Raw genomic sequence first — 14,155 nt, forward strand, 5'->3', positions numbered from 1 at the left:
ATCCCACGCTTACACACGCTTTTTAACAGCTCCTTCCCCATCACAAAAACACAGATCACACGTACCTTCTGTTGTCTAGTACTAATGACGCTTTGTTGGCTTGAACCTCAATCACCAAATTATGATGAGGTTATTTACAACAGTGGGAGTGGGCTATTTTAGGTTACACTCAATGCTATTAATTAGAAAAAGGAAACATTCTTGCAATTTATATTTAGGCAGTTTACCTATGTCAAATACATGATATAATTGCATTTTAAATTTGAAAATGTATTCAGATATTCACACATAGACCAACCTTTGTTATTATATGAATATACACTGCTCAAAAAAATAAAGGGAACACTTAAACAACACAATGTAACTCCAAGTCATACACACTTCGTGTTCAGATAGGAAGCAACACTGATTGTGAATCAATTTCAACTGCTCTTGTGCAAATGGAACAGACAACAGGTAGAAATGAGAGATTTTCAACTGATTTCAAAGATTTTTATTAATTGAGATCTAGAATGTGTTATTGAGCAGTATATTTCATACAATAAACTTTGACTCATCAGATGTTGTATACCTGATATATATTGTTGTGATTGTCTCTGTCAGTTACTGCTGGACATGGTCTGTGAACATCTTTCATACTGGATCGATCATACCCATTTTAACACTTTCATGCTCTCACGTGTAGACCTAATTACAAAAAGACGCATACACAAACCATCCTAGACCAGCCCGTGTGCGGAGCATGCCAAGTGCTCTTTGTTTGAGATTAACAATTTGCCACGTTCTGTATAAGGATCGTCACAAACTGACCAAAAACCCCATTGGCCCCAGTAAAACCAGTAAGCTGAGATGAAGAGACTCCAACACTTGTACACGATGTCCCAGGCAACACAATGGCAGGCGCGTGATCCGTGTAGGGTACAATGACGATCCGGTGAGCAGGGCCGCGAGCCACGGAGCGCGCTCCCTCGTCACCACGGCAACCGCAGTTGTGGCCTCGCAGTCTTGTCGAGCTAAGCGGTTTGAACAAAACAAACAAGGCCGCGTCTAGAGGCACTGGGTCATTAGGTTGTGTCCTTATCGTGCGGAGACACTACAAAAGCTACGCGTGAGCACAGGGGAAACAATAGGAGAAAAAGTCATTCGATGCCTCCAGGATTAGCCGGAGAACCAAAGCGTGTAAGCTAGCTTGAGCTAGCTCGTGTCCCTGGCGCGCGGATGTACTGCAGGTAGCGACTGAGACCGCCGTGGCAGCACACTGACCAGCGAGGTCTCCTATACCATCACCTTACCCTCACACTCACACTACAATAGCTTCTATCAGCACATTTGTGAATATGATAAGATATGAGTTTCACAGGAATCAAGGGTGGATATCTTTTGCATTTATTACATTAAGTGCAGTATATTATTAAATATCTTCTTTTATAAATCATAAAAAAGCATCGCTGGTTTCAGTTTACACAAGTAAGATCTCGACATGAAGACACCACAGTAAGGCACATGGAAACAGGCCAGGCAGTTCAACTGTCAGCCGCCCCCCCTCATACATTCACAATTGAGCTTTTTAACCTTGAAAACAAAAGTATCAACCTGATGTTCTTCAATCACGAGTGCATATGCACCATGAAAAAAAAGTTGCAATGCAAAAACAGTTAAATGCAATTTTTTCACACCGACTATAAATGTTTTTAATCACTACTGAAACTGATGGGAAGGTGTAAGTGACAGATCATTAAAGAAAAGTGAAATCTTCAGAATAAAATATTTTACATATTTACTCTTGGCTTGCATATTACAACAGGACATCACGGCGTCCTGAGGGAAGAATCTTTAGCTCAGACAGGTGGTGAAGCACTTCATGACTGCATCTCTGTAGGGGGCAAGCACAAAACATTACAGATGCTACCTTTGCATGCTACCAGTATTGCCAGCAACTGTAAAATGCTATTTGCATTGCAGTGAGGTATTTAAAAATATTTTTAAAATATCCGTTTGCCGTGTCTGAGTAGCTCTTTTCTTTGTTACAGTCAGGTGAACATGCTGTGTATTCTATTTCTCGTTTTGGCGGGAAAATGGGCCATGCTTAGGGTGACAGACCAGCCCTCACACCAGGTATGAGACGGAGGGATGATGCAATCCTCACGGTCACCATGGCAACAGCAGAACAAGGTCACGGTGCCTTCTTTGCCTCAGCTTCCACTCCCCCTTTTTTCTTTTTCCCTCCCTCTCTCTCTTCCCCCCTTTCCCATTCCCTCTCTCTCTCTCTCCCTCTCCCTCTGTGTTGCTATGCAGACTATTCCTGTGCCTGGCATTCAGAAAGGAGGTGTGAAAGCAGTCAAGGTTATAAGGAAATGGTGAAGAGACAACAGAAGGAGGGTGCAGGGGGGGAGGGGCTCTAGTCCAGGTCAGGGTGTGGGGGGAGGGGCTCTACCCCAGGTCAGGGTGTGGGGGGAGGGGCTCTAGTCCAGGTCAGGGTGTGGGGGGAGGGGCTCTACCCCTGGTGAGGGTGCAGGGGGGGGAGGGGCTCTACCCCTGGTGAGGGTGCAGGGGGGGGAGGGGCTCTACCCCTGGTGAGGGTGCAGGGGGGGGAGGGGCTCTACCCCTGGTGAGGGTGCAGGGGGGGGAGGGGCTCTACCCCTGGTGAGGGTGCAGGGGGGGGAGGGGCTCTACCCCTGGTGAGGGTGCAGGGGGGGAGGGGCTCTACCCCTGGTCCCTGGCATCCCCAGTAGCTCGAGACTACAAGGTCTCACATCCTCACCCCAGCCCCAGGCCAACGATTTCCTGCTTAGCTTTGAAAACGGCAAATGAATAAATGATGGCGCGGTTCCGCTCGGTTCTGATGAAAGGACACAGCAATGGAAATGTGGGCGAGCTGTTCCGTGTATGCAGAGTTGGTTAAGACTCAACATGCAGACTGGGGAGCAAAACCCCATTGAAGGCTACTACATATTAAGATGCTGAGCAACACACATTAAGGGATTGGAGGGAGGGCCAGGCAACAGAGAGCAGGCAGTGTGTGTGTTGGGAAGGGGGAGCTCTGAGCAGTGCACCACCCTCGTGAAGAAAACACCTCCATGTTCGTGTAACGTGGCTGCATGACGTAGGCCAGATCGCCGCTAGTACAAAAACAACCTGGTGAACAGGGGGCTTAACCCAGGCTCGTACAGCCACTCCACAAACAGCAGCCAGTGTTTTAGGAAGTGTGTGTGTGTGTGTCGTATACGATGAACACAGCAAGGATAAACACAACAGGGACGCCAGAGCATGTGGATGATTCATTGCAGAATAAAAACGTCCTACAGGAGATCAGAACATCAAATAATTAAATAATACGGTGAAAGGTTTACAGAGAGGCAAACTGTTTTGCAGGAATTTATTCATTACACCCTGTGCTCCCCTAAGAGGATGACAGGTGTTGGGGGGGGAGGGGTCAGGGGCTTGAAGGCTGTCATGTCGTATTAGGAGTCGATACACTTAGGGTTGGATGGGGGACATCAGGCATGTCTACACATGGGGGGGGGGGGGGGGGTTCCCCCAATACAGGAGACGAAAAGGGAGAGGGACCAGATTCCCAAACAGAGATGGACATTGCAGAATAAGAAAGAAAAAAAACAACCCCTTCAGCTTCATAACCTGATATACAGAAAAGTCTATTGTCTCGTCATTAGCTCACCGTCTCATCTAATCTCATGGATGCAAGAAGAAACCCAGACGAGTGAGCAGGGAGGACGTGCAGCTGGACGCGTCCCTGAAACAGCAGGGACGGCTTTCTGACTCACACATTAAGGAATTATACACGCAGCCTTATGGAGCTTGTGTGTGTGTGTGTGTGTGTGTGTGTGTGTTTTTGGGGTTAGTGGTGGGGGTGGAATTAAAACAATCATCCATTTGCGTGGCTCTAGTAGAGCCAGTGAGCTCCAGGACGGGATTAGTGCCGTATGGCGTAGGACAACAGTCACTTGGCCGCAGATAAACATGTTTTCCTTTGGTAAATCACTCTGGGGGACGAGGACTCCCTGTGTGGTATAGCCCACACATGGCCATGTGAAGGCATGCTTTAGGCTGCATTCTGGTGGTTTGAACAGAGCTCTGATACTCGATCTCATCTGCCAAGTGGCATCTATGGGACTGGCCCATGCTATACATAAAATAAAGCCATGTCGGAAACGCAGACAGAGGAGAAAACAAGTGAGAATGGGGAGGCGCTTGAAACTCGTACACGTCTCGGTTTCTCTTTGTGAGTTTATTTGGTTTATCAACCTTGCAGGGTGAACGTAGTTTTTGTTTTGACAAAGTCAAAACGGTTCAAGAGACACAAATCACACGTATGGAATAAAGTAACTGTTTTAGCTTACCTGGCAAAAGGAATGTATGAAATGCTGTACCTGTGGGACATGAAAAGTAGGACTGAATGTTAATGGGTTCTCTCATTTGAAACAAGAGGCAGACATACATCAGGGTTAGAACACGAACCCAAAGCACAGTGCTCCTCATGATAACTTCACATGCAATTTCAGCTTTAAAAAGGCACTACATCTAAAAATATACTGGACCGAGGGTGGTATTTGTGGAACAACTCTAAGAGAATAATCCCTTACAAAAATCACAGAAAAGCACACATAGAACTAGCTGAAGGCTTTCAAATTAAGGCAATATGTTAATGAATTTATGCAACAGACTTACATAACAGATTTAGCTTCCACTGGATTTTCATTCAAATTTGGAAAAATAATAAAAGCAGCACCCTGCCACCCCAGGACGAGGACTAGTTCACTGATGGGTACAAACGGCCTACATTTTATAGCAGGCTTTGTGTGTAAAAACGCTGTGAGGTTTTGAACAGCTTAGTCACTGCAATTTCTGCTAAAGACTCGAAAGAGAAACTAGTGAAAATGAAGCCATCGTTATTTCACACTTCGTTCCTACGTAAGCACATAAACATATCTCAGTTTTACACTGCTGCAAAGATGTAACCGCTGCAAATAAGGAAACAGCATTTGAACTGGAGTTCAGACGTTGTTAATGGTAGACAGAGATGCCACATTAACGGACTGCGCTGTCCGGGCATGTGTGGCATCTCCCCGCTACGCTTGGGCGGGCGGAGGGCACGCCTGCCGCTTCCTGTGTGCGATGGTGGGGGGGCGTATGTGTGAGAGAGAAGCTGTACGTGAGGGTGGTTGCCATGGTGACGGCTGCTGGTGATCGGTTGAGTCACAATGGTGTGTGTGCGTGTTGGGGGGGGGGGGGTGTTGGGTAGGACAGGGAAAAAGCGTACAGGCTGTTACTGAACATGACGGCAGCGACAAGACAGCTAAAGTCTGTCCCAGTGACGTGTCTATTGGTCCTCTCTCCACACACACGCACACACGCACACACGCACACACGCACACACGCACACGATGACGCATGCAAGTTAGGTTAGCCATTTGTCTCTCAGGCTCCAGTACTCTGCGGACCCAAGTGTCGGGTCATGAGCACCAGTGCCGCGGGTGTAGCGGGTGGAGAGGTTCCAGGAAGTGCCTCACACAAGTCCCATTAGCTCCACCCACCACCTTCATGCACCTTCTTCACTGAGCTGGGAACATCGTGCACCCAACTTACTGAATGACATTTTATTAGCAGGTTTGTTACACCTACTCAATTTCCACACCTATATGTTTCCAACCCCCTTTCTATCAATTTTATATATATTTTTTCTTTCTACCAGTGGATGTTTCCAGTGGTTTCTTCCAGGAATGCCCCATTTATTTAGGAAAACCAAAAGGCAGAGGTGATGTCTAGATATTTAGTGTATACTAAAATAAATCAGTTTAGACTCTACACGCAAGTGTTTGCATAAACATAATTTACAAACACATTTAAAGTACATTTTAAAAAATGCATATCTAAAACATCAAACTGCACCTGCTCTTTGGCCAAACACAGGTCACTCCTGAAAGCCTCCCATAGGGTGCAGGACTCTGGGGTAACGAGTTCCCTGACCACGGAGTACAAGAGCGGTGCCAGGGAGGGTGGAACACAACTTACCGTTGACTGTAAAAGGCACGACAGTCTTATAGGCGCAGCTATCAAATGTGTTCCCAATAAAGTGCTCTCTCACCGCTGTGTTTTGGAAAAGCCACATTCGTTTAATGAGTAACTTATTTCAACCCTTTGTCCCTCCCGTTTAGAAGTTCTGCACATCACTCAGCCGGGAGACACGCTGATATTTTTGGATCTTGTTTTGAGCTCGGTTTGCCGAGGACTTGACCCAGCTACAAGATGGCGGTAGCACGGGGTTAACCGTGAGCGGTGTGGTTTGCTCCGGGCTCTGCTTTGCCACACGAGCATTGCGGCGGCCATCTGCCCCCCACGAGACGAGACCGAGACGCCGGCGAGACGCCTCCGCGCTGCCTGGCGCCGACGTGGCTGGACCGCGCTCGCCCCGCACCGGGCCTGGACTGAGCAGACTGAACGTGGTTATAAATCTGGGCTCATGCTCTTGACCTTCCGCAGGCTGGTGACGTGTCAACAGGGTGTTTATGGCGAGCAGTCAGAGGCATGTTCATAAGGGTATGAGGTCTCCGGACAGATCGCAAGCGGATCGCTTTGACAGCATATGGACGCCTGAGGTAAAGCACCTCTACAATCTCTACAGGACGTCGTTCTATTTGAAGGACTTGTCCCAAGGAACAGTCCACATCGGACAAGTAGAAGTTGTGACCTACCATGTCATCGCCAGGAACTGCAAAACGCAGAAGATGATGGCCAATGCCTTTTTGTTCCACTATGGGGGGAAAACGGAAAACAAATACTAAGTGCTAAGACCTCCAAAAGTCAATCACAGAAGTCAGAAGTCCAGTAACAGTTGCAGGGCAAAGTTATTACTAAAAGCTCCATCGTTATTTCAACCATACCAAAACTTACCCAAAGAGCTGAACATAATGTCAGAGCCAGGAAGAGCTAGGGGGAAAAGAGGAAACAAAGTGAGAAATCATGATGAGAGATCTGTCAAGTAGCTTTGGATCATGTGTAGCCAGTACAGTACATGGATGAAACGGACACACTAGTACGTTATGTTTTATAGAACAGCACCACATTGCTTAACGGTCATTCATTAAGTAAGGGGATTGATAGGGCATATTTATTGAGGATTTAGTGATCACTTGGGAGAAGGATTTGAAATGTGGTATTACCCCATGTGGTGTGATTTAGTGAAATTACATCTTAATAAGCAGACATCTTGGACCGTTAAGCCATTAACCATGATGTAGGCTAGGCTATGTAACAAATGCCATGGTTTAAATGACATTTGCCATCAGACTCAGGGCATATCTTGAGAGCCTGAGGCATATTCAGAAGTACAGTAGTACAGAGTGCCCTCTGACTCAGGTTTCCTTAGTCTGGCTTGGATTATTTTTTTTTTACGAAAAACAAAATCACACGAGGATTTACAGTTGTCTGTAAATCAATTTAAAAAAAAACAAAAACAAAAACAGCCCAAGTCTATATAATAGCTAGAAAACTTACACATTTAAAATTCTTGTTAAAAATGGAAATGGCGAACTTCAATCACTTTTCATTTTTTTAATCTGAAATGTGATTTACTACCTGTGCCTGAGACAGTATTGGTCAGTTCCTAAAGGAAGAGTTTAAAAGTTGAAAGCAAACTTCCTACTCAGTGAGTTTTTTTCTCCCTCATGTTACCTACTACAGTGGACAATGTGAGAGTTTTAAGAGCTTGTTGACAAGTAGCATAGGCCCTGCTCATAATGATTTGCTGGAGTAATGTTACACTCTAAGGCTCCGGCAAGAACCGTTAAGTAGCTGCAGAACTTTGATCTCTCGATGGTGAAGATCCTCCTGGCGTGAATGTGTGATTGTATTTACAAGCGCAGGGTGGGAGACATGCTGCCCTAGTGTGAACTCATTACAGTCACAAAGCTACTGCAGATGCACCCTGTTCCTCCTCCAACCTTCTGCTCACACACGTGAATGTTGGCATGAGGTCGTTTCAGGACCATGGTTTCTCCTCTTCAGGTTGGAGAATTTGCCCTTTTCTGTCTGGAGGGGCCACTCAGACACTTGTTGAGACTCTTGGCTTCTCCAGGATTGCCACTCACTCCTGGCAGGTCTTCCTACATGTGCCATCAGGACCTTGTGACTCATTCAGCATTCTGCAGTGCAACCGGGCTTCGATGCATTTGTTAAAGTCTGTCCACTAATACGTTCACCCTCACCGTATTCCTGTAGAGCAGGGGTAATCAATTAAATCTTTCCGCGGTCCATTTTTGGCAGATAGCTCAGACCTTAGGTCCGGGTCTGCGGTGGCGAACGAAAGTTGTTGAGCGGGGGGGGACCGTAACACTCAAACGGGTGGTGAACGTAACACTCGTCTGAAAATAAATTCTCCGGTTTAAAATATAGTCTCCCGTTAAAATTTTTTTGGCATTTGGGTCCGTATCCAGTTAATCAGGAATGTGATTGGGTCCGGACAGGACGGCGTTCGGGTCCGGATCGCGGTCCGCCATTTGGTGATACCTGCTGTAGATGCTTATGTCAGATTTAATGTTCTGGTGCCTGCCTGATCCATCCTGCTTGATAGCAATGGTCAAAACCCGATCTGTACCTCCAGCTCACTCGAGGTTCAAATACAGCCTGCCTTGATCCAGCAACCTTCAAGGTTCAAGCACGAAGACTCTTGTCCATCCTGGCACCTACTTGGTGGAAGGAACTTCCAAAGCCAGGCTGAACAGTGAAGATCCCTGCTGCCTTCAATCGCTACCTCTTCTCATGCACAAGCACCAGACTAAACCTAAACCTAATCAGGCACTTGTAAGATGATTTTACCCTTGCACTTGACCGGTCTTGTGTGATAACCGCTCTTGAATCGTGTTGCATTGTGGATCCTTGAACAACGGCTCTCATTCTAGGTATCAGCACAGATACTGGCAGCGTCTCGGCTAAGGGTATTTTTGGACTCTAACCTATCAGTGCTTTTAGAGGAGACAGTTAAAACACTGTAAGGCACTTAAGATAAAAGTGTGTGCTAAATGCAATACGTGTAAATGTAGCGTTTTACCAGCACTAGGAGGGTGGCTATGAGTCTGGTCGGCTCGAACATTCGCTTCAGCTGTTTAAGTGGACCCATCAGGAAACAGGTGCTGGTGGAAGAGATTTTACAAGGTTCAAATACGCACTTGGCCCAGTATTAACTTCATGTAAAACCAGATGGATAATAACAAACTGAGCAAAAGTGACTTTATTAAAATGCTAATGGAAATTACTGGATCATTTTCAGTATCTTTTAGTAATTAATATCTTACATACAGACATAAATATATACAGATACAATTAAACCGCTTTGGGAGATACATTTTGCACAATATTGATAAAATATACATTGTCACAATCAATATGATTTTTTTAAGGAATAACAGATTAATATAAGGCTGTAGACTACAAATATTAGTTTGATTAAACGATGAGAAATTATACAAATCAGATGAAAGAGCACCACAGTGAACTGAGGGCATACATTAGATCAAAGATGAGCTAATGTATGAGCTGGTCATCACAGGGATCACGACACCTGCGTCACATGGAAGGACTGGGCAGCCCTGCAGAGTATTAGCACACCCTCCCTTTACTAGTTATTGAGTCATCTGTAATACCACATAAATGAACTAGCAAATATATGAACGGTAAGTCATCATCAAAGATAATGCTCTGTAATTAGCCTGCACAGGGTTTTTACCAAAATAGCTTCCTCGCTATTGATCCACATGACCATACAGGTACTCGAAGGTGTTTATACAGCGTGCATGTTCACCTATGAGCCAGTTATGTGGTCCTATTTTAAAGAGTCACACTCATGGTTAAGGTCTGTGGTTACTGAGAAAACGCAGTACCCCGTACCACCAGCCTTAGCAGAGTACCACTGAAGAGACCTGGTCAGTGCCAACTGGTACAGTATGGCATGGTGCACACACCTGCTGACTCTAGGCACGCCATTGTGGGAATGGCTACCAGGGGAATTCTGGGGAATTTGTATGCTTCTATATTATGGTTAATTATTACACTGCTTCCTACATTACTGATTGAAAGCTGTGTCAAAGGGCCGGTCCTGTATTCCTGCTATGCTGGTCGTCAGATTATTTAGGTTTGAGCTGCAAGTAAGCTCTGAAGTTAAGAGAGGTACAGAAGGACTCACGTCACATAAAAGGTGACCCAGTTTGTTTTTCACGTCTCTTCTCTGACAACAGACGGCAACGGCAACACAATCGGAGCCGGCAGCTCGCGGGGACGGTATCCCAGAATGCTGCGGTTAAACCAGGAGGGCCTGCCCAACCGGTGCTGTACCGAACTAGGACCAGATCTCATGGTAACCTGAAAAACACTGGTGGACCAGAACAGCTACTGTGCTCGCACACAAGAGTGTGAAGAGGCGACCCGTGAGTTCTACACATCCAAAGGGGAAAGTCTCTCTGTGCACTCGTGTGGGCGGGTGATCCTGCCTGTTGATTTCCAGCAAAATAAAAAAACACATTAACACCACAAAGGTTTCGCGCATTACATAAGCTCATGCTCTCATTTCAGGGAAGGAAAAGAAAAGCTCTACAGTCTGTCCCTGCAGAGACAACAGACACACTGTTATGAAACCAAACGAATCACGGGGTCTTGGGACACGAGTAATCGGCCGGGATCTGTCCTATTAGGTGGGACCACACGGCCATCACAGAAACAGAAGACACGGACAGGTGGCCAAGAATGCTGAATGGGGGCTTCTGGGGGCAATTAGTCACGTAAACTTTAGCACGGCGGGTCGGCACGGGGCAGCAGCCACATACCACCCAGTCAGCTGCCTGGAAGACCAGTTTCCACAGGGAAGAGCCGTGCGTACCTTGGAACGTTTACGCAAAATTAACAGCGGAAAGGAGACAATGGCGTGCGAGACAGGGCGGACAGAAGTGCGAGGACAGGAGCCCACAGGTTTACTCATTTAAAGGCCAGCGGTGATTAAAAAGTTGCGGCTCCGAGCTGCCTCCACAGGAGACTCGGGCTCGACCAACCTAACGAAGGACATGGGTGAGAAGTGTGAAAACAGCAGGGGAGGCGTTACTGTGCACAGCTGTGGAGATTCAAACGTCTCCCTACTGCTGCAAGCTGAAATGGAACAGCAGAGTCAAGCTTGAGCTCAGTTTGGGATGGAAGTTAAAAACAACAAAAAAATGACACAAACACACACACACACACACACACACACACACACACACACACACACACACAGTGACGCGTTTAGGTCACCTTACCTGGCCAGAGCTGCTATGTTCCCTAAGGTGTAGAATATCGCAAACAATTTTATGTTCAAGAAGAGCATTGCAGTGCCCTGTTTGGACCAAACACAAAATATGAAAATATTACTCAACAATGAGGACTGATGAATACAATACAGCACACAGGGGAAAAAACAGCAACATTGTTGTAATAACTATCATTTTTGCATCTTAAAACTGAAAAATTGCTGTTCAAAGTACTCAAATGTAAGAACATGGAAAGAAAACTTAAGGTATCCTGCCACCTAGTGGTGTTATGGTGGTAACACTCAAGTGAGGGCCTGTAGATAGAAGCATTAACAATGACTTGTTACCGCCCATGAACTTTTAGGAAGAGAGTGGCAGATTCTTCTCTGCTGTGCCTGGCATGTGCTGACAGGGCTTTATTGCCGCTGGTACCGACAGCATCGAGGGGGTAGGACTGCACGATGTCATCAGTACACACAGCGGCACGGTTAACAGTACGAACTGTCAGCTCTCTGTTATCAGCCCTCCCACACACCAACTGACAGGGAGGGCGACCAGTCACCGGCTGTGTCTGCTCGTGCGAGTGGTGTGGTGAAAGTCAGGATGGGCTAAATGAACTTGCACAAACTTGTTTTGGACAAGAACCCCCCCCGATACGTAAGAAACTGTGTAAAATGGGAATTCGGCAGGAAATAAAGCACTTTTTACTTACAAAGATGGAGCACAGGATCCCGGCGGTGAAGCATATGACGAACCACTTAATGCGAGTGCTGAAGCTGAGGGAGGAGGCGTCCAGGACCTTGTGGAGGAACAATGGGAGGAGGTCACGAGCTCCACTGTGCCCTGACACATAATGACCCCCGGGGCTGCCCTTTGGTGAGAAGTGTGCTTGGCAAAGAACTATTCGTTGCCACACAGTGAAACGGAGGCTAATGAGGGCAGTTTGTAGTCCAAGAGAAACACTTTCTCACACAGAGAATAGGAAATGGGAACAGGGCTAACAAAGTTCTTGGCTACTAACTTTAGCAACGCATGCAGGTGTGCACATGCAAAGAGACACCATACAAAGCTAAGACTAATATCAACAACATTAGCAAGGGCACAACGCATTCATTAAAGCTATCCGGCTCTTAGATCAAAGGCATTGCGATGATCTAGGGGCACGTGCAGTGTGTTCATTCTATATGTTGAGTTGAAAGGCCATTCAACCACATGCAAACTCACTTAAAATACAGATGAACAAAGTCTTAACATCATCATGTGATGCTCACATGGTGGTGATGATGGTTAACATTAAGAGGGATCGGGCATGCTAAAGTAAAAAAAAAAAAAAAAAAAACAACCTACAACTTTTTAAACACATCCTCACCTCTACTCATGTCAATTTAGAGATTTTTTTTATATTTAAGCCTACTCTGATAACTGAAGTTCAGGTTTGTAATTATAATATATTACAAACAACTTACTTTTAGAAGGTGTCAGCGTTTCGATCTTAATTACACAACAAGAAGACGATCTTAAATACACCACAACAACAACAAACATGAAAGATCCAGAGGTCCCGTCTTACCTCACAAGGTTCATCCTCTGACAGCGTGAAACGAGTGGCGCAAACACACGTTTACATGAATCAGACCACGAAACGAGTGGCGCAAACACACGTTTACATTAATCAGACCACATTAGTGGTGCAAACACACGTTTACATTAATCAGACCACGAAATGAGTGGCGCAAACACACGTTTACATGAATCAGACCACATTAGTAGCGCAAACACACGTTTACACGAATCAGACCACGAAATGAGTGGCGCAAACACACGTTTACTTGAATCAGACCACATTAGTGGCGCAAACACACGTTTACTTGAATCAGACCACGACACGGACACTAGGTGCATCAACTGTGTAGATGTGTGTACACATAAACAGCTGTAAGGCCTTAAACCTTCGGGTCAATTCGTGTTCATTGTTTCTAAAACAAATACACGAAATTTACATGGAATTCTCTAAAACCCCGCGCTACAGGCCGTAAAGAGACTCATACTGACATTATTTATCTTTATATTTAAGTGCACATACGTTTGTGAGGGACGCCCGAGTGTATTAGCGAGTTAGTAAAGTTAAACGACGAAGCGGTGAAAATGTGACCGTTTGAAGGTCCTGTGGAGGTTAGTCGAGTAAGAGAGGCTTGATTAGCTGGCTACAGTCAAACACAATTCAGAATAAGTCACAAAATGTCTCGTTAAACCCAGAAGAGAGAGTTAAAGTGCTGCTGAGGGCGAGCTAGCCCGTGTAGCCGCCTCTACCACAGCGGTAGTGTCCGTGGTCGCCTCAGCCAGCTGGCTCCTCTAAACGAGCCGCCCGGTTCAGGAGACCCTCACCTGCGCCGTCAGCCCCAGCTCCTCGTTGTCCTCCCTTCCACTCAACACACGACGGAGCTTGTCCATTGTTGTTTTATTTTTTTGTGGGGATATTGTTTTTTAACACTTCCTAAAACTCAGTCATTGAGGAGAGGAAATGCAGAGGCGTGTCAAAAAAAACGCCACTAAAGCACCCTGGGACTGAACTCTTATACGGGCCACAGAAATGTCACCTAGCTCCGTGCGGAGCCTGAAAAATAAAAGGCCGTGGTCGTTCAGACTGAGTGCGACGTTTCAGCAGTACACGAAGTCAACATTTGAACTGTTAAATGATTTGGAGTTTACACTAAATGTCATCATTTCCGTCAGGGGGCAGGGTTGATCCAGTGTTGTTGTCCGTTGATGTCGAGACAGTACCACCACCCGCCTCTAGAGGGCCACAACTCCCTGCGCTCGTCCTGCTAAGGAGTCGATGTCATAAGCCCTATCCGGACGGGATTAGTTTT

General features: G+C 46.1%; 1 protein-coding gene across 1 annotated transcript; it reads right to left on the minus strand.

Annotated features, from left to right (window-relative positions):
- Positions 1–1,363: 1,363 nt before the first annotated feature.
- sft2d1 (SFT2 domain containing 1) lies at positions 1,364–14,049 on the minus strand. The gene is made up of 8 exons (XM_076974111.1): positions 13,671–14,049; positions 11,998–12,084; positions 11,295–11,371; positions 9,065–9,146; positions 6,910–6,945; positions 6,711–6,769; positions 4,359–4,388; positions 1,364–1,873 (listed from the first exon to the last, which is right to left on the minus strand). Exons 1-8 carry the CDS (start codon positions 13,734–13,736, stop codon positions 1,834–1,836), a joined length of 477 nt encoding a protein of 158 aa, XP_076830226.1. The 5' UTR covers positions 13,737–14,049; the 3' UTR covers positions 1,364–1,833.
- Positions 14,050–14,155: the final 106 nt, after the last annotated feature.

This window comes from Brachyhypopomus gauderio, chromosome 15 (assembly GCF_052324685.1).
Source record: "Brachyhypopomus gauderio isolate BG-103 chromosome 15, BGAUD_0.2, whole genome shotgun sequence".
NCBI lineage: Eukaryota > Metazoa > Chordata > Actinopteri > Gymnotiformes > Hypopomidae > Brachyhypopomus > Brachyhypopomus gauderio.